Source organism: Mobula hypostoma, chromosome X1 (assembly GCF_963921235.1).
Source record: "Mobula hypostoma chromosome X1, sMobHyp1.1, whole genome shotgun sequence".
NCBI classification, from domain to species: domain Eukaryota; kingdom Metazoa; phylum Chordata; class Chondrichthyes; order Myliobatiformes; family Myliobatidae; genus Mobula; species Mobula hypostoma.
Window position 1 is genome coordinate 9,883,273 of NC_086128.1, and position 23,926 is coordinate 9,907,198.

The 23,926-nt window shown below is 40.5% G+C and overlaps 1 protein-coding gene across 1 annotated transcript in view; it reads right to left on the reverse strand.

Annotated features, from left to right (window-relative positions):
- LOC134340466 (glycylpeptide N-tetradecanoyltransferase 1-like) overlaps positions 1-23,926 on the reverse strand; it is a 99,219-nt gene that overhangs the window by 42,647 nt on the left and 32,646 nt on the right. Inside the window, exon 2 of the mRNA XM_063037763.1 lies at positions 11,233-11,332. Within this exon, the coding sequence (XP_062893833.1) occupies positions 11,233-11,332 (100 nt within the window). The remainder of the gene's footprint in view (positions 1-11,232; positions 11,333-23,926) is intronic.

The window sequence follows — 23,926 nt, forward strand, 5'->3', positions numbered from 1 at the left end:
CAACAGTAGGCAATAGAATTGAAACATACAGTATATTGAATGAACAATTACAGATGATGGGCTCTGTTTAGAGAGCTACAATTCAAATGCCCATTTTCAAATATTAGGTGTTTGCCAAGAACACATCTCAGTAAAGTTTCTGCTGAAACTTTACTGCTATCATCTATATGCAAATCTTCCAGATCTTTTCCTTAGTTCACTGTTTAAATAAAAGAAAATCATTTTAAATAGATAATTGATTAAACCTACTGCAAATACCTAGCTCATTACAACACTGAATACTATTTTTAATTTCTGATTTCCAACATCTGAAATTTCTTTGAATCACAAGCTGATGCACTATAATGCTGCCATAGCCAAGACTCCTACAAACATTAGAACAAAGCGACGTAGACCTAAAATATCTAACTAGGGTGGTGTGGGTGGGAAAAGAAGATAACAAATATGTATTAACTACTAAACCCAGCGTGTGGCTGACAGTTCTCTGCTCATGTTGTGGCATGTTCTGCAACAAGCTGATCAAGTCAATGTTGTCAGTAGGCTTATTATTAATTAGCCCCGTATTAATGGACTGGGTTACAATGCATCAATAAAACATGAGATTGTACTTCATTTATTTATCTTACTGGTGTCAACTGCACTGGCTAGGCAATGATGAACACACACTACCGATAGCTGTTGTAAAGGTGGGCAGTGGGCTGCTCACGAGAACATGTTAACTTTGATCTCTTGGTTGTAATGGTCACAAGTTTTAAGGTGCTGTCTAATTAACATATGTGATGCATTTTGGAGATGATGCACACTGCAGCTATGATACATGGTGCTGCGTGGCATGCCAATCAAGCAGGTTGACTTGTCTTGGATAACGTCCAGTTCCTTGAAGGTTGACAAAAAGTGAGGTGATGCTTGCACCTGGCTTGGGGCCATAAGATACAGGTGGAGATATCAGGAATTGAGCCAGTCACTTAAAAGAACCCAGACACCATCCTGCTCTGGCATCCACAGTACTTATGTAATTGGCCCAATTGAAGCTTTGGTCAATGGTGATCCCTAGAATGTTGTCTGTCTCTAGTTCAATATTATTTGCTACATATCAGCTGGTGTCTGAATGTTGCCTGCATTTTGGTGTCAACAGGCCTTCAATGCTTCATGTTCTGGTGATTTGTGAACAGGATTGAGCCAGCTGCAGCAAAAATTGTCATTACTGATCTTGTGATGAAGCAAAATTCACTGATGAAACAGTAGCTGGGCCTGGAACTCTGGTGAACCCCTCTAATGTCCTGGTGTTCACAGACTCTAAAAATAGCAATCACCATGCTTCGAATGAGGTATGACTCACACCACTGGGATGCCCTCTACCAGTTTTACACAGGCTGTTTGTAGTCAAGAGCTACCGAAGATTTTCATTCTCACTTCATTTCTGAAAAGTAGCTCTTTAGTACATGCTTGGACTATAGCTGTAATGATGTCTGAAGCAAGTGGTCCCATTAAAACCCAGATGGACATCAGTGAGAATGGCACCCCCATCACTTTTGTCACTCCTAATTCGGCAGTAATTAGTTGGAATGAAATGGGTTTATTTTTCTGTAGACATTATAAAGCTAGGCAAATTTTTACACCATCAGGGAGATGCTAGTGTTAAAACTACAGTATATTTGTTAGTTCTGCAATACAGCCTTCAATACTACAGCTAGTATACCATCAGATCCCATAATCTGTGTTGCCTTTTAGGTTTTCAGCAATTCTTGATATCACTTCAGGTGGCAACAAGTTGAAGACTGGCTTGGCACAATAGAGATCTGAAGAAGAGGCAAAGATGCATAATTAAGGATTTGAAAAACAAAACATAGCAGATGCTGGGAATTTGAAATATATATTAAAAAAAGGAAGTGCTACAAACACTCAGCAGATCAGATTACATTGGTGGAAAGAGAGACAGTTCATGTTTCAGAAGATCCTTCAGAAATAGGAAAGAGGGAATAATGTAGGAATCCGAGATGGAGGCAGCAAATAGGATGACACTGGATGACCTAATGTCCCAGTTAAAATTAGATTAAGCCTCTTTTCTGTGTAATGTGCTGCTAATGACAAGGCTCTGGTATGTGCCCAGCAGGTCAGAATATGCAAAAAAAACCAGATAATCTGAATCAGTATGATGGCAGGCAAACATGGCTACCTTTCATACAAGCAGAAAGAAAGCGCGAGTGAGCTGGAGAATTCTATATTGAGGCCTGAAGGCTTCAATGTGTCCAGATTGAAAACGAGTTGTTAATCCTCAAGCAGGCATGTTTCAGAGCCCAAATATCCTCATGAAACATGCCTGCCCACCTATTTTCATGTCAGTGATGTACATGACATGAAAATCTACCTTAAACTCTGCTCCCTCCTCCAGGTCACTTCATATAAATCATAAATAACTAAGGGCCAAGAACTGATGCTTAGAGCACTCCACTAGTGACTGTCTATTAACTACAAAGAGGGCTGTTTATTCAAACTTGATTTTCTATGCAATAACCAATCTTCAATCCAGACTCACATACTCCACCCAACCTCATGGGTTACAGGGAAACGAGGGAGAGAAAGGAACTGCTTTGAGAGCCAGCATGGATCTCGAAAGGTCAAAAGGCATTGCTATGAGAAAACACTCTTGCCTTATTCTTTGGTATTCACATGCTGCACCCCATCATCATTGAAGATGAGGATGCACTTGATATCTCTTCCTTTTGTCAGTTTAGTTCTCCATCAGAATTTACAACTAAATATTAGAGAACTGCAGGGTTTTTGAGCAGGGTGTTGATTGTTTAGCGCATATGTCCAAGTGCTGAAGTGCCAGTTCGGTAAAACTGCATTTTGCGGTATGCCTGGCGCTGCTCACGAGTGTACACTTCTGTATATACAGGAGAGTATATTGACTCATTGCATCACAGCCTGGTATGGAAACGCCAATGCTCTTGAATGGAAAATCCTACAAAAAGTAGTGGACGTGGCTCAGTCCATCACAGGTAAAGACCTCCTCACCACTGAGCACATCTACACAGTGCTGTTGCAGGAAAGCAGCATCCATCATCAAGGAACACCACCACCCAGGTCATGTTCTCTTCTCACTACCACCATCAGGAAGGAGGTAAAGGAGGTACAGGAGCCTCAGGACGCACACCACCAGGTTCAGGAACAGTTATTACCCCTCAACCATCAGGCTCTTGAACCAACAGGGATAACTTCACTCGCCCCATTACTGAACTGTTCCCACAACCCATGACTCACTTTCAAGGACTCATCTCAGGTTTTTGATATTTATTGCTTATTCATTTATTTATTATTTCTTTCTTTTCTTTTTGTACAATTTGTTGCCTTTTGCACATTGGCTGCTGGTCTGTCCTGTGGGTGCGATCTTTCATTGATTTTATTATGTTTCTTGGATTTACTGAGAATGCCTGCAAGGAAATGAATCTCAGGGTTGATATGATGACATATATGTACTTTGATAGTAAATTTAGTTTGATCTTTCAGTAGGAGATGGATAAGAAAAAAAATGGCACAAAGACAAATCAAGGATCTCTGTGCAAATGCATTTAGCCTCCATAGAAGGACAGGTGAATTAATGGCATAAACAGAAATAAATGGACAGGATTAAACAGCTATGGATATGGGTGGAGCTAAGGAGCTAATGGTGCCTAACAGCGACTCCTTCGCTTGCATCCTTGGAAACAACTCTATTTCTATCTTTATTTTTCCCTTTTAGAGTTCTTTTGAAGACCCTGAACTGGAGTTAAACGCTAACTTCAGTTCTTTGCGGGAATGGGACCCGCTCTCGGGGTCTCACGACTGGCCGCTATTCGATATGCCAAGGACACGGCCTAGGAGATTAGCTCGCCTTTGGAGTTCTGGGATCTCGTGGCTCTGGAGGCGGGTGGACTCGTGGTTGGTGCCTCTGCAGGGAATCAGTGTGTTGAGGGAGTCGGAAGATCAAAAGCAGCACAAGCTGGCTGTTGGCTGTGTGCCTAGAGACCCGAGTTCTTTGGGCACAGAGCTCGTAAGAAGTGACGCAACAGACTTTTAAGATCATAAATCAGCGAGTAGTTTGTTACGTCTCCCCTCTCACTGTGAAACAGAGACCGTTCTTTTCCCTAATTAGGGAGAGAGAGAGAGAGCCTGTGGTATGTCGAATTACCGGGTGAACGAGTAGTCTTTGGGGTACTGCAAGTCTGTGTCTTTATTGATGCTTTGCTGCATGCTTGAGTGCTCGATGGAGGGGTGCCGATGCTTTTTTGGCTGGTGGGGGAGGGGGTATCGTTGCTTTGCTACTGCTTATGCGTGGGGGGGAGGGACTTTGGGGTTCTAACATTTGACTGTCATCCATTCCTTGGGGCACTCCTCTGTTTTCGTGGATGGTTGTGAAGAAAAAGCATTTCAGGATGTATATTGTATACATTTCTCTGACATTAAATGTACTTTGAAACCTTTGAAAGTGGCCAAATATTAGGGACTACATACTCCAGATATTTAACTTCTGGGAAGAGATGCACAGAACTGAAAATGAGACCACATATGGAGTATTGTCCCTGGTTCCCTCCCCCCCCCCCATCTAAGAAAGGACACAGTTGTCATTGAGGGAATCCAGTGAAGGCTTACCACACTGACTCTTAGAATTTCTGAAGTATCGGACAAGAGAGATTAAGGCGGATTCACTTATACTCTCATATTTAGAAGAATGATAGATCTCACTGAAATGTATATAATTCTTCAAAAGATATTAAGAGAGTAGCTATGGAATTGATAGGGAAGACAGCAATGCTTTTCCTAGGAAAGTGGTGACTAAAAGGTGAGTATAGGTATAAAGTGGGGGTGGGGGGGAAGAAGAGAGGAGGGAGGGAGGGAGGGAGAGAAGGGGAGAGAGAGAGAGAGAGAGAGAGAGAGAGAGGAGGAATGAAAAAAAGAGCAGTGGAGGGGGAGATTGATTGATTTATTTAAAGGGATATCTAGAATCAAGTGAATCAGTTTTAAATTAAGACCAAAGAAGCTATTTCTTCACTGAGGGAAAGTGACCCTTCGGGGTTACGGAGGCACATTCCATAACATATCCATTAACAAGAACAATTAGCCCAAAGACAATATCCACAAGTTGGAAGCCACAATCTTAAAGAAAAACACATGGCTGTCATTAGTAGAACGATTTTGTCAATGGCATTATTGGTGTGAATTTTAACAGGTCTTAAGGATTTTTTAAAATAATCATTTTTGGCTTTAACCATTAATAAACCACTAGACTGGCAACACTATATAATAAATCTAAAGATCATTCATGTGAGCAATGCAACTATTATGTTTTCCCCCAGAAATGGTTATGGGAGAATGATTCTCACTTTGTATAGCTAGGATATACAATAACTAAAGAGTCACTTATCTAGGTCATATCCTGTACATGGTATTCTGAAAAGAAATCTACGTATATTGTAATGACCGTTAAGTCACCACTTTATGCAATGTAGATTTTCTGAGATCTTTTATAGTAATAAATTAAATGCAAAAATTTTGAACTGTCTCTGCCTGCTGATCTTCTTGCATCAAACCCACACTGAACATGGCGACACTGTCACGAAAACATCAGACTGAGCCCAGTCTGACCCAAATGCTCAGTTTATATATAAATATATATGCATAATGATAGGTTTCAGAAGATAATGGAGAGTTGCTTAGGTCAGTTTCTAAGGAGTGAAGCCCTTTGCATAGAAGCAGATTGTGGAAGATGGCCGCAGAATGCCACAGGCCACTGCTAGATGACATGCTGTAGTTTAGTGTTGCTAAAGAGAAAGGAAGTGTACACAATATTTAATAAGAGGCTGTAAGAGACATCCAATAACCTTATCAAAATGCCAGTCTGGCATTCCACTATTAGCAACTCCTGCCGAATGATGACAGGTCCAAGTTAAAAACTGACAAAAATAAGGAAACATTACAACTTTTCGAAGGTCAAGAGGGAAAAAAAAACAATTGCAAACATTTATCAGTGACATTTCAAATTGTCTACTAAGACAAATGGTAATAATAAAATAAAATCCCTGACACCAGAAATCTGTATGAAATAACAAGAATCTCTTAAGAAAATTAAAGATTAAATAATCAAACAAGCACATTTCATAGACATCAAATGAAGGGTTTAAATTGCAAAGACTTTTCAGAGACAAGAACTCTTTGTCAAAAACATGCCTGAAATATAACAGAATTTGAGGAATAGAATTCTCGTCCTCCCTTGTTGAGAGCTATCTCAAGATGTGTGTTTTTCCATGAAACTTCATTTCACAGCACAGAAAGATGAGGTGGGATCGACTTTGATATTATAGTCACATACCTAGTGTAGCATCAAGAAGCTCTGGTCAAACTGAAGTTAATGAACAAAGGAAAAACTAATGGCTGGAGTCATACCTCACACAAAAGAAGATGACTGTGTTCATCAGAGGTCAATTATTCCAGACAAAAAAAAACTGCTGCAGTGGTTCCACAATGCAGAGTTGTAGGTCCTCATCAGTGACCTTTCTTTTGTCAAAGTGTCAGAAGTGTTTTCAAACAGTCACACAGACAGGGTGCAGATATATTTCACAAGGGGCGGGCTTGAGTTATCAAATGAGATTTGACAGACTAGGTGAAATGGGGCTGAGGTATCGTAACAGACAAAAGTATGAGAGGTCTAGGAAGGGAAGAGAGCTTTTTTTTTACTGGGGAAGTGGTGTCTAAAGCAAGTGCATACAGGGGGAGGAGGGGAAAGAGATAGGGGACAGAATGGGAGTGGGGGGGTAGAGAGGTGGAGAAGGAGTGAGAGCGAGGGCAGGGGGAAAGGGGGAGAGGGAGAGAGGGGTCGAGAAGGGGAGGGGGCACGTGAGACATAAGGAGAGGGGGAGAGAGACAAGGAGGGAGAGAGAGACTGGGGGGACAAAGGGGGGGAGAGGGGGGAGAGGGGGGGAGAGGCGGGGGGGAGAGAGGGGGGGCAGAGAGACAGCAGCCCAATCCCCGCACTCACCACTCTCTGCATAAAAACTTACCCGACATCTCCTCTGTACCTACTTCCAAACACCTTAAAACTGTGCCCTCTCGCGTTAACCATTTCAGCCCTGGGAAAAAGCCTCTGACTATCCACACGATCGGTGCCTCTCATCATCTTACACACCTCTATCAGGTCACTTCTCATCCTCCGCTGCTCCAAGGAGAAAAGGCCGAGTTCACTCAACCTATTCTCATAACGCATGCTCCTCAATCCAGGCAACATCCTTGTATGTCTCCTCTGCACCCTTTCTATGGTTTCCACATCCTTCCTGTAGTGAGGTGACCAGAACTGAGCACAGTACTCCAAGTGGGGCCTGACCAGGGTCCTATACAGCTGTATCATTACCTCTCGGCTCTTAAACTCAATCCCATGGTTGATGAAGGCCAATACACCGTATGCTTTATTAACCACAGAGTCAATCTGTGCAGCAGTCTTGAGAGTCCTATGGACTCAGGCCCCAAGATCCCTCTGATCCTCCACATTGCCAACAGTCTTACCATTAATACTATATCCTGCCATCATATTTGACCTACCAAAATGAACCACCTCACGCTTATCTGGGCTGAACTCCATCTGCCACTTCTCAGCCCAGTTTTGCATCCTATTGATGTCCCGCTGTAACCTCTGACAGCCCTCCACACTATCCACAACACCCCCCAACCTTTGTGTCATCAGCAAATTTACTAACCCATCCCTCCACTTCCTCATCCAGGTCATTTATAAAAATCATGAAGAGTAGGGGTCCCAGAACAGATCCCTGAGGCACACCACTGGTCAGTGACCTCCATGCAGAATATGACCTGTCTACAACCACTCTTTCCCTTCTGTGAGCAAGCCAGTTCTGGATCCACAAAACAAGGATCCTGTGGATCCCATGCCTCCTTACTCACTCAACAAGCCTTGCATGGGGTACCTTGTCAAATGCTTTGTTGAAATCCATATACACTACATCTACTGCTCTACCTTATCAATGTGTTTAGTCACATCCTCAAAAAATTCAATCAGGCTCGTAAGGTACGACCTGCCTTTGACAAAGCCATGCTATTTCTAATCATATTCTGCCTCTCCAAATGTTCATAAATCCTGCCTCTCAGGATCTTTTCCATTAACTTACCAACCACTGAAGTAAGAATCACTGGTCTATAATTTCCTGGGCTATCTCTACTCCCTTTCTTGAATAAAGGAACAACATCAGCAACCCTCCAATCCTCTAGAACCTCTCCCGTCCCCATTGATGATGCAAAGATCATTGCCAGAGACTCAGCAATCTCCTCCCTCGCCTCCCACAGTAGCCTGGGGTACATCCTGTCCAGTCCCGGTGACTTATCCAACTTGATGCTTTCCAAAAGCTCCAGCACATCCTCTTTCTTAATGTCCATATGCTCAAGTTTTTCAATCCACTGGAAGTCATCCCTACAATAGCCAAGATCCTTTTCCGTAGTGAATAATGAAGCAAAGTATTCATTAAGTACCTCTGCTATCTCCTCTGGTTCCATATACACTTTTCTACTGTCACACTTGATTAGTTCTATTCTCTCACATCTTATCCTCTTGCTCTTCACATACGTGTAGAATGCCTTGGGGTTTTCCTTAATCCTGTCCGCCAAGGCCTTCTCATGGCCCCTTCTGGCTCTCCTAATTTCATTCTTAAGCTCCTTCCTGCTCGCCTTATAATCTTCTAGATCTCTATCATTACCTCGTTTTTCAAAACTTTTGTGAGCTTTTCTTTTCTCCTTGACAAGATTTTCAACAGCCTTTGTACACCACGGTACCTGTATCCAACTATCCTTTCCCTGTCTCATTGGAACGTACCTATGCAGAACGCCACACAAATATCCCCTGAACATTTGCCACATTTCTGTCGTGCATTTCCCTGAGAACGTCTGTTCCCAATTTATGCTTCCAAGTTCCTGCCTGATATCTTCATATTTCCCCTTACTCCAATTAAACGTTTTCCTAACTTGTCTGTTCCTATCACTCTCCAACGCTATGGTAAAGGAGATAGAATTGTGATCACTATCTCCAAAATGCTCTCCCACTGAGAGACCTGACACCTGACCTGGTTCATTTCCCAATACCAAATCCAGTACAGCCTCTCCCCTTGTAGGCTTATCTACATATTGTGTCAGGAAACCTTCCTGAACACACCTAACAAACTTCACCCCATTTAAACCCCTTGCTCTAGGGAGATGCCAATCAATACTTGGGAAATTAAAATCTCCCACCACAACAACCTTGTTATTATTACACCTTTCCAGAATCTGTCTCCCTATCTGCTCCTTGATGTCCCTGTTACTATGCGGTGGTCTATAAAAAAAACACCCAGTGGAGTTATTGCCCCTTTCCTGTTTCTAACTTCCACCCACAGAGACTCCGTAGACAATCCCTCCATGACTTCCTCCTTTTCTGCAGCTGTGACACCATCTCTGATCAACAGTGCCATGCCCCTCCTCTTTTGCCTTAATGGCCGCAACATCATATCTCCAAGCACTGATCCATGCCCTAAGCTCATCCGCTTTGTTCATGATGCTTTTTGCATTAAAATAGACACATCTAAAACTATCGGTCTGAGCGCATCCCTTTCTCTATCACCTGCCTACCCTCCCTCTCGCACTGTCTCCAAACTTTTTCTATTTGTGAGCCAACAGCCTCTTCTGTCCCCACCCCCTCCCCCAGCAATTCTAGTTTAAACTCTCCCCAAAAGCCTTAGCAAACCTCCCTGTCAGGATATCGGTCCCCCTCGGATTCACGTGCAACCCATCCTTTTTGTACAGGTCACTCCTGCCCCAAAAGAGGTCCCAATGATCCAGAAATCTGAATCCCTGCCCCCTGTTCCAATCGCTCAGCCACGTATTTATCCTCCACCTCACTCTATTCCTATACTCACTGTCGCGTGGCACAGGCAGTAATCTTGAGATTACGACCTTTGAGGTCCTGCTTCTCAACTTCCTTCCTAACTCCCTGTAGTCTGTTTTCAGGATCTCCTCCCTTTTCCTACTTATGTCGTTGGTACCAAGGTGTACCACGACCTCTGGCTGTTCACCTTCATACCTCAGGATATCATGGACATGATCAGAAACATCCCAGACCCTGGCACCTGGGAGGCAAAGTACCATCCGTATTTCTTTCCTGCGTCCACAGAATCGTCTGTCTAACCCCCTAACTATACAGTCCCCTATTACTGCTGCCTTTTTCCTTTCCCTACCCTTCTGAGCTAGGGCCAGACTCTGTGCTAGAAGCGTGGCCACTGTTGCTTCCCCCAGGTAGGCCATCCCACCCACCCCCAACAGTACTTATTGTTAAGGGGTCAATCACAGGGGTACTCTCTTGTATCTGCCTCTCGCCCTTCCCTGTCCTGTTAGCCACTTATCTGTCTCCCGAGGCCCTGGTGTGTCTACTTGCCTTTCGCTCCTCTCTATCACCTCCTCACTTTCCCTGACCAGACAAAGGTCACGAGCTGCAGCTCCAGTTCCCTAACGCGGTCCCGAAGGAGCTGCAATTCATCGCAGCTGGCGCAGGTGTGGCCATCTGGGAGGCTGTGAGTCTCACAGACTTCCCACATCTGACACCCAGTACAGAAAGAGAGAAAAAGAAAGATAAATAGTGGAGGCAGAGACAGTAGTAGACTTATGGACATTTTACAGTGGGGTTCCCAACCGTTTTTATGCCATGGACCCCTAACATTAACTGAGGGGTCTGTGGACCCCAGGTTGGATATCCCTTTTTAGAGGCATTTTGAATGAACGGGGCATAGAGGGATATGAAATTACTGGTCTCTTTTGCTTTACTTTATCCTTTATCAGGATAACCCAGATTATTCCACCTTTGTACAAAATAAAATAATAATTCTATAAATATGAAACAAAAAGCAGGGGATGCTAGAAATACATAGTGATTGATTGGTAACTATGAAGTAGAGAGAAGTTACAATGCTCCTAGTTTGTGTACTTCAATAAAATAATAGCTAAATATTTGAACAACAATTAGATTCAAAATTTAACAAGTGTACTTGATTGAACCTAGTGGGATGAACTTAGCCCACCACCTGCTTTTTAAAATTATTCAGGAAGAGAATCAAATAAAAGAAACCACGCAAAACAGTTTTAAATTGCCGGTGTTTCTCCAGATTTCTTCTGAGAATATATTTGCATAGGTTCACAGACAGTAAATGTAGTAATCTGTTCAAACCATACCTTTGAATGATCGTCCGAGTCTAGCTTCCCACCTTTATCCTTCTTCCGCTTTGGCTTCCTTTTCTTCTTCTTTGCTCCCAGCTCATCCCCTGGGATCTTTCTGTTTGAAAAGAAAAAGAACAGTTTGGAAAAAACAACCAGAACTGAGAAAGTCATACAGTTGATGAGGTTTTAAGATAAAGAGCCCTGCCAGTGCAAGGCATGATCATACCATTAGAGGGCATTCAAACACAACTGTAGTATTATTTGAAGTTTCCTAATTTAGCTCTTGTGGACAATAGAGTAAAACTAAAAGGTCTAAGCAATATGATTGTATTTTACTGATACACACATTGCACTCAAAAGCACCATGCCAGGATCCAATAACTGAGAGCAGGTATTTCCTCAATAGGGTTCAATGACATTTCAGTCATCTACTGTTCCTCTAGGACTTCCTTAAATTGACATGTCATACCATTTGGTAAATGTGGGTGCAAATCATTGCTTAAACATAACTGTGTTGGTCCAGTAAAACACTGGAACTGCAATTAGCCCAGTTCTATATTACTGCAGAGTGCTGCCACATGTTTCATAAATGCTGGAACAAGACTGCAACAGAGATTACACCTTTTCTCCCTCTAGCAACAGCTGGTAAAGGCAGCTTGGAAGTGCCATACACTGGCATCAAGCTGATAACCAACTGAGTATAGGAGGCACAATTAAATATTCTGGAAAATGCAGTGTTGTGGACAGTTACAGGCTCTAACATGATACCTCATTAGATTCTATGAAGGACTCTGGATCTATCCTGATCTGTTTTAGTATTTTCAGCATTTTCTGTTTTTATTACAAGTTTATAGGGCCTCAATGAGTCCAATGACAATCAAGATTTCTGAGTAACTGGACAACAGGTTAAATTCATCTACAGTGTATTGCAAATCCTGTAGTGCACCAAATCCAGACCACAAACGATCACAGCATTACTGACAGAGTAGTAGACTCGAGTGCTTTACTCCAGTACTTGGCTGCTCAAGACTCCGACTCCAATTACTAATTATATTTGAAGAATATCATCCAGAACTAAGCAGCTTAAATGCACTCTGAAACCTTCATGAAATTTCTACCAAAAGATAAAAATCCAGTTACATACCAACAATCTCAAAATATGAAATGTTTAGATGCCAAACACCAGGAACAACTCAATCAAGCATATATGCTTATTTTCAGACTTTGGGCATATTTAGGCATGGATAGAGTTGAGTTTTGGACTGTGGTCCAAAGCAGATAAACCTATAACTTACATGTTTACATCTTTTTCAAGCAGCACCCTGAGCATTACCACAGACTGGCCCTTGCACCTTGATATGTAACACTAAAAATATATATTAGTTGTATGTATGGTTTGTTCGTATGATTTGTATGAGAGAACCTCAACATGCACACAAAACCTCAGGATGAAGATCTCCAATGTCACTCAGCATGCATGGAACTGCTTTAATGCATCCCAATTTCAAATTCTCTGCAAACTTACTCTGATCCACCACAGCAATGATGCTCTGTAATTATAACAGACCTCTGGTTGAAATAATCATATATGGAACGAGGACTCTAGAGTCATAAACAGCACAGTAGTTCAAAGAATTCTTTAGTAACAACAAATAATTTTGAATCAAATCCAAGTTTGCAAACAGAACTGAATTTTATTTCTGGTCTGTGCCATTTAACAAGCAGAACAAGAATGACCATGTTATTGTTCTGTCTGCATGTATGTCAGAAAGTAAGTTTTAAAAATGATGTTACATAATAACTTAAACTTAAGCTAACGAGCTTAAGCACACTTAAAAAAAAATGCATAAACAGTTCTCAACAGTAGGCCAGTGAACATTTTGCTTGAGGTCCCACTGCAATAATTTCACATACCACTGAATTATCAAGGTCTCACACACTTCTGAACTGGCCTTACACAGGGAGAGGAGATTTAACAGTTGTTGCAAATCTCACTGGAGAAACTCAACAGGTCAGGCAGCATCTGTGGAGGTGAATGAACAATTGACCTTACAGGCCGAGACTGGAAAGGAAGGGGGCAAAAGCAAGAATAAAAAGGGGGAAGACCACAAGCAGGATGCTGCTTGACCTGATGAACACTTCCAGCATTCCAAAAAGTAAGATTTTGTCAGTGCAGTGCACACAAAGGAAGTCAGGTGAGACCAGGTTGGACCAATTTGAAGGGGAGAGTGGGGAGAAGTCAAGGACCAAGTGTATTCAATTGTTAGGGATGAGAACAAAGCAGTCAGCCAGGGATGACAGCAGCCGCGTTTGAGGAGCTGGGTAAAAATCTGGTCCCAGTGGATCTGATGGGTGGGTACAGTGCAGTGGCAGGGAAAGATTGCTAGCTGAGGACTTGGTGGTGATGGTGGAGTGGGCGGTTGTTATCCTGCACTATGTGCCAAAGAAGAGTTGCAACCAAAATAACAACCACCCCAGCTAAGTTCCAATAAGAGCGCCTAGGATCTGTTGAATAACCTCTAAGTCTCACAAAAAGCAACTTAGAGGCCTTTTCCCATTCAAAAGCCTTGTGCGTTGCAAGGGCCACACATGCCTATGAAGACCCACAGGTTCCTTGTTAAATCCAGGATCTCGGTACAGATCAACCTTCTATAATCCGGCACCACTGGGACCTGAGGAGTGCCGGATTAGTGAAAATGCCGAATTACGAAAGGATCACATTAAGTAATAGCTAACTGCCTCATCATACCTTTAAAATATCTAAGGATTCAAAGGTACAATTTAATGTCAGAGGAATGTATACAATATACATCCTGAAATGCTTTTTCTTCACAACCATCCACAAAAAAGAGGAGAGCCCCAAAGAATGAACAACAATTAAATGTTAGAACCCCTAAGTCTCCCCCCCCCGCCCCGGTGCATAAGCGGTAGTGAGCAACAATCCCCCCTCCCCACCGGCAAAAAATAAAGAGCACCCACTACCAGCACTCAGGTGTGAGCTAAGCGATAGCAAAGAAACAGACTTGCAGTTACCCCAAAGGCTACATTGTACTCGCAGTTATTGAGGGAATCCTCATTAGTTTCTTTTCCTCCGCTTAGTAATATGCTTAAATTCAGCGGGTCACCACGTCTGAGGTTGTAGGCAGAAGAGAACGGAGCGTCAGCCAGGCAACGTTGGAGGGTAGTGCGCAACTGCCGGCAGGCAGGCGAGAAAGCGGACTGGCCCAGCACATGCAGGTGCTGGGCGGCTGTGCCTCACACAGATGATACTAATAAATGCAGGAAAACAAGCAGGAATCACCTGTCTGTGCTTACAAGAGCATGCCAACATGTGAACAGATCTAGCGCAACCAAAACAATACACTGACTCGGACTTTGTTAAATTTATGAATGAACAGATTGATCTTTTTTTTACAATCAACTATACAGAGGATATTTCTGTGAACATTCTTTGGGATACTTTTAAAGCTTATATTCGTGGTCAGATTATTTCATATTCTGCTGCTTTGAGGAAGAAGCTGAAGCAGGAGGAGTTGGTAATTGTGGACAAGATTATTAAGAAATATGTTACAGCTCCCTCTGAGGAGTTATATAAACAAAGAACTGAACTTCAAATGGAACACAGTTTATTACTTTCATCTTCGATTGTAAACCAACTAAAGAAAACAAGAAGTGAATTTTATGTACACAGTGACAAAATTGGCAAACTGTTGGCTAACCGATTGAAATCTAATTATGCTAAATCTCAAATTAATCAGATTTATAATCAAAATGTGGGTTTACCATAGAATTTTATAAATGTTTTGCACCTTCAGTAATCCCTTGGTTCTGTAGGGTTTTCGAGGCTTCATTAAAACTTGGTAAACTTCCCAAATCTTTCAATAGAGTGTCAATCTCTCTAATATTAAAGAAGGATAAAGATCCTGCTCAATGTGCATCTTATAGACCAATATCTTTATTAAATGTTGATTCTAAAATTTTTTCTAAGTTATTAGCAAACAGATTAGAAAAAGTACTTCCTTTTATTATTTTGGAAGACCAAACGGGTTTTATTAAAGGTCGTTACTCTTTTTATAACATTCGCACACTGTTAAATATTGTTTATACCCCCTCACAAAATGTTCCTGAGTGTGTTATCTCTTTAGATGCTGAGAAAGCTTTTGATAGAGTAGAATGGCCTTACTTATTTAAGGTGCTTGAAATGTTTAATTTTAGCTCGAAATTTATATTCTGGATCAAACTGTTATATCATTCTCCTGTGGCCTCGGTCCGTACTAACTCTCTAAGCTCACCTTTTTTCCCTCTTTTTCGAGGTACTCGACAAGGTTGTCCTCTTAGTCCTTTATTATTTGATATTGCATTAGAACCTCTTGCAATTGCCATTCGAGAATCTCCAAATATTACTGGGATAACTCGGGGCTTAAAGTCCCATAAAATATCACTCTATGCTGATGACTTACTTTTATATATTTCTAATCCTCAAAAATCCATCCCTGCTGTTTTAGAGTTATTAGCACAATTTAGTCTCTTTTCAGGTTATAAATTAAATCTTAGTAAGAGTGAACTTTTCCCGATTAATAAACAACTTCCCTTATATCATAACTTTCCGTTTAAATTGATTAATAATTATTTTTCATATTTTGGCATTAAAATTACTTGTAAGTACAAAGATTTATTTAAGATTAACTTTTTACCCTTAATTGACCATATTATTCAACTTTCATCTAAATGGTTTCCATTATATTTAACTTTGATTGGTCGTATTAATGCAGTTAAGATGTTTTTTCTGCCAAAACTTCTATATATATTTCAGGCATTACCGATTTTTGTTCCAAAATCTTTTTTTGATAAAGTTGACTCAAAAATTTCTTCATTTATTTGGCAAAATAAAACCCGAGACTGGGTAAAATACATTTACAGAAAGCTAAGAGAGATAGATGGAGGTTTAGCATTACCTAACTTTAGATTCTATTATTGGGCAATTAATATTCGACATATGAAATTTTGGTTACTTGACCAGGATATACTATCCATTCCTAAATGGGTAGCATTGGAATTACAATCTATTCAGGGCTATACACTTGGCTCTATTTTAGGTTCCTCTCTTCCTTTTGATTTGAAACGCCTCAAACAGGTATCTAACCCGATAGTTAAATATACCTTACGTATTTGGTTTCAATTCAGAAAATTTTTTGATCTTAACCAATTTGGGCTAGTGATTCCTATTTTAGGTAACATATTTTTTCCTCCCTCTTTTACGGATCGTGCTTTTCAAATTTGGAAGACTAAGGGTATTTCACAGTTTTTGGATTTATTTTTAGATGGCTCCCTTATGTCTTTTGAACAATTATCTAATAAATATAATTTATCAAGAATACATTTTTTTAGATATCTACAAGTTAGAAATTTCCTAAGTACTATACTTTCTTCTTTTCCAACGCTTCCTCCTACATACATTTTAGATACTATAATTAACCTTAATCCATGTCAGAAAGGTGCATTGGCTATGATTTATAATATTATTATGAAACTTAGGAAAGCTCCATTTGATAAGATTAGGGTAGATTGGGAACAGGAATTGGGCTGTATCATTTCCGTGGATGACTGGGGGCAGATTTTACAATTAGTCAATACTTCCTCTATCTGTGCTAAACATTCCCTAATTCAATTTAAAGTTGTTCATGGAGCACATATGTCCAAAGATAAGTTAGCGCGCTTTTATTCTCATATTAATCCTTTTTGTGATAGATGTCCGGGGCAGATAGCCTCTTTAACTCATATGTTTTGGTCTTGTCCTACTCTGAAAACTTTTTGGAGAGACATTTTTAATATTATCTCAAAGGTATTGAATATAGATATCTCTCCTCATCCTATTACTGCTATCTTTGGATTACCTAAAATTTCCAGTAATCTTTCTCCTTCAGCCCGTAGAATGATTGCATTTCTTACTTTAATGGCGAAAAGATGTATCTAACAACATTGGAAAGAGCTTAATGCTCCAACCACCTTTTTTTGCTTTTCTCAGACGATATTATGCTTGAATTTGGAGAAAATTAGAAGCAATCTTTATGATTCCTCACTTAAATTTGAACAGACCTGGAGATCTTTTATTCAATATTTTCATTTACTGTAATTTTTTTTTCTTCTCTTTTTTGCTCCATATTTATATACCTTTCTTGTTTTTTTTTACTGTTTTTAATGGAGGTCGGGTTTGAGGACGTGATTTTAAGTTCTTTAACTCCACTTGGTTCCAAGTTAGCCCATTGCTTTGCTTTGCTTTTAGTTAGTTGCACGGTGGGTTTTTTTTTGGGGTTTTTTTTTCCTTTTCTCTATTGATACATACATATAAAAATTAGTATACTATTATGTTACCCTAGTATGTTATGTTTAAATTACATTGTCGGTATCACTTTTTTTTCCTGTATTAATATCTCCTGTAATTTTATTATATTCTAACAGTGTATTAGTGCCTATATGGCTTACCTTTTTGTATACTTATTCAATAAAAAGATTTAAAAAGAAAGAAAGAACAATACACAGCAGATTGGTACTGTGGCCCGGAAAATTTGAAATCAGTGCGGATTATCGAAGGAACCGGATTACAGGTAGTTGGATTAGTGAACGTCGACCTGTACTTTGGAACATCAAACACAAAGGTCTTGGAATGAAAATCATGGACTTTGATCCACAGGTTTTACTGCAACAACTCTGATTAGAAATGATCAATTGAAAAATAAAAGACAAATAAAGTGAAATACAGGCAAATTGGGTAAGTCCCCATCAAGGATCTGTCAGCTGCATCACTGAATGACTGGGATCAACTATGCACATAATCTGTAATTTCTATACTCTATATTTACTGCAGAAATTTCCCTGCTTTTATTTGAAGATGTAGTAGTTTCTGTTACACATTATTTCCCTCCACTCATACAATAAACTATGGGTCTGAGTAAATTGACCATACTGCATATCCCAAGCCGAACTCACTGGCTGGTGATGATGGCATTCATCTGTCTTGAAGGACAATGGAACTATAGTGTGTGCTATGGGTCAGTCCATTCTGTTGCTGCAAACAGAATCACTGGGGCACAAGCATGGGCAGAAGGTATGGAGATCTAGGGATGCCCAGCTGTCAAGATCCCCCTCTTGGCCTCACTGGTGTAGTCCAAAGGAAAGCAGATGAAGCAATACCTTTGGCACCAGCTTGGCTGCAGGAGCTCCCGGAAGGATGTACAGTGATATCCAGCTGTCTTAGGGGCTCCACTTTGGATCTTCTGTCTGGGTTTACTCCTGTGGCCTTCGTCTCTCCTGAGGCTGATGGGTTATTTACCCACAGCTGGGGTCATTGGCTGACACAAGAAATAAATACCATCTTTTCATGACAACAAACTGCTTAATTACTATGTACCTATTGTGGTCCATAACACAGCTAGAAAAAAATTGACATGCTGTGCTTTACATTATGAGCAAGCCAAGTGACATTAATTGATGATAAAGCAAGGCCATGTCCATGATCTAAATTCCATCCAAGCCACCATATTCAGAGGGCATATGTAAGCAGTTATTATTAAACGACCCAGCAGAAAAGCAATTCTGAGGATAGAACTTCCAAGGAATCAGTTAAATCAATTAAAGATATGCAAGTTCTTTATTTTCTCGGAGTTTGTTCACAGAAGATACACTTTCAATTCCTGGAGATTCCAGACTAGAGTTGCTTTTCTTTCCAAATAGCAGAATGCTGTTAGTCAACATTAAAATAGACCATGTGAATGTTATATGACAATATTGAATAAAATTATTCTCCAACTTACGATTTTTACAACTGCAACTATTTACTCTCATCTCATCCTTTCAAAATATCTTACACAAAGCATTAATCAATGAAATCTCTAGGCACTAAGTAATGAGATACGATTTAGGCCCAAAACTTAACATGTTATCTCACAGAAGTTATAAATGGCCCACGGGGAAAGAGATCACTATTTCACACATATTTGTCAGAAAAGTAACACAGTGGATCATATGAGAGAAGAGAGGAGCAAGGAAGGGATTCTGGGTGCTGATTAGGAAGTTTCCATACAGTTCCAATGAAGAACACGTGTTGGCAGTGTCAAATACATAGACAATTCTAGAATAGAACGCAATCCTTCTAGTTTAATTTTACTAAGAAGTCTATTGAATAAAAGATTGCACACAGCATTTCAATGTACATCATTCTGAGATGGTGAAAAGTGCCATATGTACGTGCATGCTTTTACTTTGTTTCCAGATTTCGCCACCTGTTATGTCCTCACTCCCTTTATGCAAGGGTGCATTTTGAGTCAGATAAGAGAACAAAAAGCCAGAGTGCAAACATGCTGATTTCTTTCAATACTGATAGTGGCTCAGCCTGAACATTTTAAATAACTGAACCATTCACAGCTCTCTGCAAACTACTAGGCTGCACAATAAAAGGACTAGCAAAGGTCAAACCAAAGAGAAAGATCCAGTAGAAGCGTGTTACTGGGCTTTCAGGGCTAGGGTATGAAGTTATTATTCTATCATAACTGAAGCAGTACAGAGGAGAATTTAAAACAGCATTGCACAGTGCAAATATGAGATCTCTTTCTGAGTCATAGATTCAGGGAAAGCAGACATATTCTGGTTATTCCTCTGAAGGAGCATTACCACTGTAAAAGGTAAAAGCCTTCATTGCAGCGTGCCTTGAACTTGCCACAACCTGATGGCCAAATGAATTCTCTGCACTGCACCTCAGTGTATGCAGTGACAGGCTTACATCAGCCAGTGTGAAATCCTAAAGTTATACAGCAATGGAATAGTGAATTCCATCTGTCATCTTGTCCCTGCTATTATCTTATCAATGCATTCCTGCAGTATCTACTGACATCAAATGAATGCAAATAACTCTAATAACAGATTACCGTGACTAAAAACAGATCATCTGGTCACTAGTTGTTGTGGCATCTTGCTCGGCATACATCTATCCTGCTTTCTAAAAACAGTATATGAAAAGTACTCAGAATCAGAACTCAAGTTTAATATCATCGGCATATGTCATGAAATTTGTTAACTTTGCAGCAGTAGTACATTGCAATACATGATAAATATGGAAAATCAATTAATTACAGTAAGCATATGTATATTAAATAATTAAATTAAAATAGCAGTGCAAAAACCGAAATAAGTAGTGAGGTAGTGTTCATGGGTTCAATGTCCATTTAGGAATCGTATGGGAGAGGGGAAGAAGCTGTTCCTGAATCATTGAGAGTGTACCTTCAGGCCTCTGTACCTCTTTCCTAACAGTTAACAATGAGAAGAGGGCATGTCCTGGGTGATGGGGATCCTTAATAACAGACGCCACCTTTCTAAGACACCGCTCCTTGAAGATGATAGTACAGAGGCGAGATCTAAATAAAACGTTTGGGCACCCCGGTCAAAATTTCTGTTACTGTGAATAGTTAAGTGAGTAGAAGATGAACTGATCTCCAAAAGTCATAAAATTAAAGATGAAACATTCTTTTCAACATTTTAAGCGAGATTAGTGTATTATTTTTGTTTTGTACAATTGTAGAGTGAAAAAAAAAAGGAAAGCAGCACCATGCAGAAGTTTGGGCACCCCAAGAGATTTGAGCTCTCAGATAACTTTTACCAAAGTCTCAGACCTTACTTAGTTTGTTAGGGCTATGGCTTGTTCACAGTCATCATCAGGAAAGGCCAGGTGATGCAAATTTCAAAGCTTTATAAATACCCTGACTCCTCAAACCTTGTCCCAACAATCAGCAGCCATGGGCCCCTCTAAGCAGCTGCCTAGCACTCTGAAAATTAAAATAAATGATGCCCACAAAGCAGGAAAAGGCTATAAGAAGATCGTTTTCAGGTAGCTGTTTCCTCAGTTTGTAATGTAATTAAGAAATGGCAGTTAACAGGAATGGTGGAGGTCAAGTTGAGGTCTGGAAGACCAAGAAAACTTTCCGAGAGAACTGCTCGTAGGATTGCTAGAAAGGCAAATCAAAACCCCCGTTTGACTGCAAAAGGCCTTCAGGAAGATTTAGCAGGCTCTGGAGTGGTGGTGCATCGTTCTACTGTGCAGCGATACCTGCACAAATATGACCTCATGGAAGAGGCATCAAAAGAAAACCTTTCCTGTGTCCTCACCACAAAATTCAATGTCAAAAGTTTGCAAAGGAACATCTAAACAAGCCTGATGCATTTTGGAAACAAGTCCTGTGGACTGATGAAGTTAACTTTTTGGCCGCAATGAGCAAAGGTATGTTTGGAGAAAGAAGGGTGCAGAATGTCATGAAAAGAACCCCTCTCCAACTGTTAAGCATGGGGGTGGATCAATCATGTTTTGGGCTTGTGTTGCAGCCGGTGGCACAGGGAACATTTCACTGGTAGAGGGAAGAATGAATTCAATTAAATACCAGCAAATTCTGGAAGCAAACATCACACCATCTATAAAAAAAAAGCCAAAGATGAAAAGAGGATGGCTTCTACAACAGGATAATGATCCTAAACACACCTCAAAATCCACAATGGACTACCTCAAGAGGTGCAAAGCTGAAGGTTTTGCCATGGCCCTCACAGTCCCCCGACCTAAACATCATCGAAGATCTGTGGATAGACCTCAAAAGAACAGTGCATGCAAGACGGCCCAAGAATCTCACTGAACTAAAAACCTTTGCAAGGAAGAATGGGCGAAAATCCCCCAAACGAGAATTGAAAGCCTCTTAGCTGGCTACAGAAAGCGTTTACAAGCTGTGATACTTGCCAAAGGGGGTGTTACTAAGTACTCGCCATGCAGTGTGCCCAAACTTTTGCTTCGGGCCCTTTTCCCTTTCTGTTATTTTGAAACTGTAAGAGATGGAAATAAAAAAGTAATCTTGCTTAAGATATTAAAGCAATGTGTCGTCTTTAACTTTATGCCTTTTGGAAATCAGGTCATCTTTTACTCGCTTAGCTATTCACAGTAACAGTAATTTTGATCAGGGTGCCAAAAGGTGTTTTAAATGTTGACAATGTACCTATCTCAACCACTTTCACTGGCAGCTCCTTCCATATACACACCACCCTATTCATGAAGACTTTGCCCCTCAGGTCCATTTTATTTTTTTTATAATTCAAATTTTTATTATTATTTATTATTTAACAAAGCAGCACAGCATATCATAGAGCAGATACAGTACAGCATATTTACACAGCCATCCCATGACAGGAAAACAAATAAAACTTAGAAACAGAAAGAAGTTCTAATTTAAGTTTAAATTAACATACAACCAAAATTGATCCCATGCGTCTTGCACTTTTCCCTCACTGTTAATTCTTCCCAACATGTGTTCATATGATGAAATCTTAATCATTTCCTCAGTCCATTCCTTCACAGTGGGACATGTGGGTTTTTTCCAGATTTGCAATATAATTCTTGCAACTGTGATGAGACCCACCTTTAAAATAGTAAATTTATCATTGTTTACATTAGGCATCATTGTCCTATCACCCAAGAGACAAAGCCGACCTCAGTCCATTTTAAACCTTTCACGTCCCACTTTAAGCCTGTGCCCTCCAGTTTGTAGTTCCTGTTCCCTGGGGAAAAGACTATGTGCGTGCACCCTATCTTTTTCCCTCACAATCTTATACACTTGTACATTGCAAGGAATAAAGTCTTAGCCCACCTAACCTCTTCCTAAAACTCAGGCCCTCAAGTTCTGGCAACATCCTTGTAAATTTTCTCCATACTTTTCCCAATTTAATGATGCCTATCCTGTAATAAGGCAATCAAAACTGTACATGATACTCCAAGTGTGATTTCATCAGTGCCTTGCACACTGTAACATAACGTCCCACCTGCTATACTCAATACCTTAACTGATGATCAGTTCACTGTGCAAGTACTACCTTGGTTTAACTCTCCAAACTACAGCACTTCATACTTAGCCAAATTGAAAGCCCTTGGCCCACTTGCCTCTGTTATCAAGGCCCCCTTGTAATTTCACTGTTAATTCCTTCACCATCCTACACTCATTTTTGTATCATTCACTACTTACTAACCATTCCTCATACATTTATAAGCTATTGATCAGACCACACGAAGTATTATGAGCAGTTTTGGGCATCTTATCTGAGAAGAGATGTTCTGGCATTGGAGAGGCTCCAAAGAAGGTTCAGGAGAATAAATCTGGGGACGAAAGGGTTAATTTATGAGGAGTGTTTGATGGCTCTGGGTCTGTACTTGCACAAGTTCAGAAGAACAAAACCTACCAAATATTGAAAGGCCTATATACAGTGGATGTAGAGAGATGTTTCCTATAGTGGGGAAGTCTAGGACTAGAGGGCACAGTGTCAGAATAGAGGGACGTCCATTTAGAATGGAGATGAGGGATTTCTTTAGTCAGAGGGTGGTGAATCCGTTGATATCTGCAAGGGGACAAGTCATTGGGTATATTTAAAGTTGAGGTTAATAGATTCTTGATTAGTCAGGGTGTCAAAGGTTACAGGGAGAAGGCAGGAAAATCAAGTTGAGAGGGATAATAAATCAGCCATGATGGAATGGCAGAGCAGGCTTGACAGGCCAGATGGTCTAATTCTGCTCCTATATCTTATGGTTTTATTCACATCCAAATCGTTATACAAGTTACAAAGGTCCCAGCACCTCTAATTGTTTTCCAGCACTTGGGGAATGAATGAGGTACCAAATGACTAGAGGACAGCC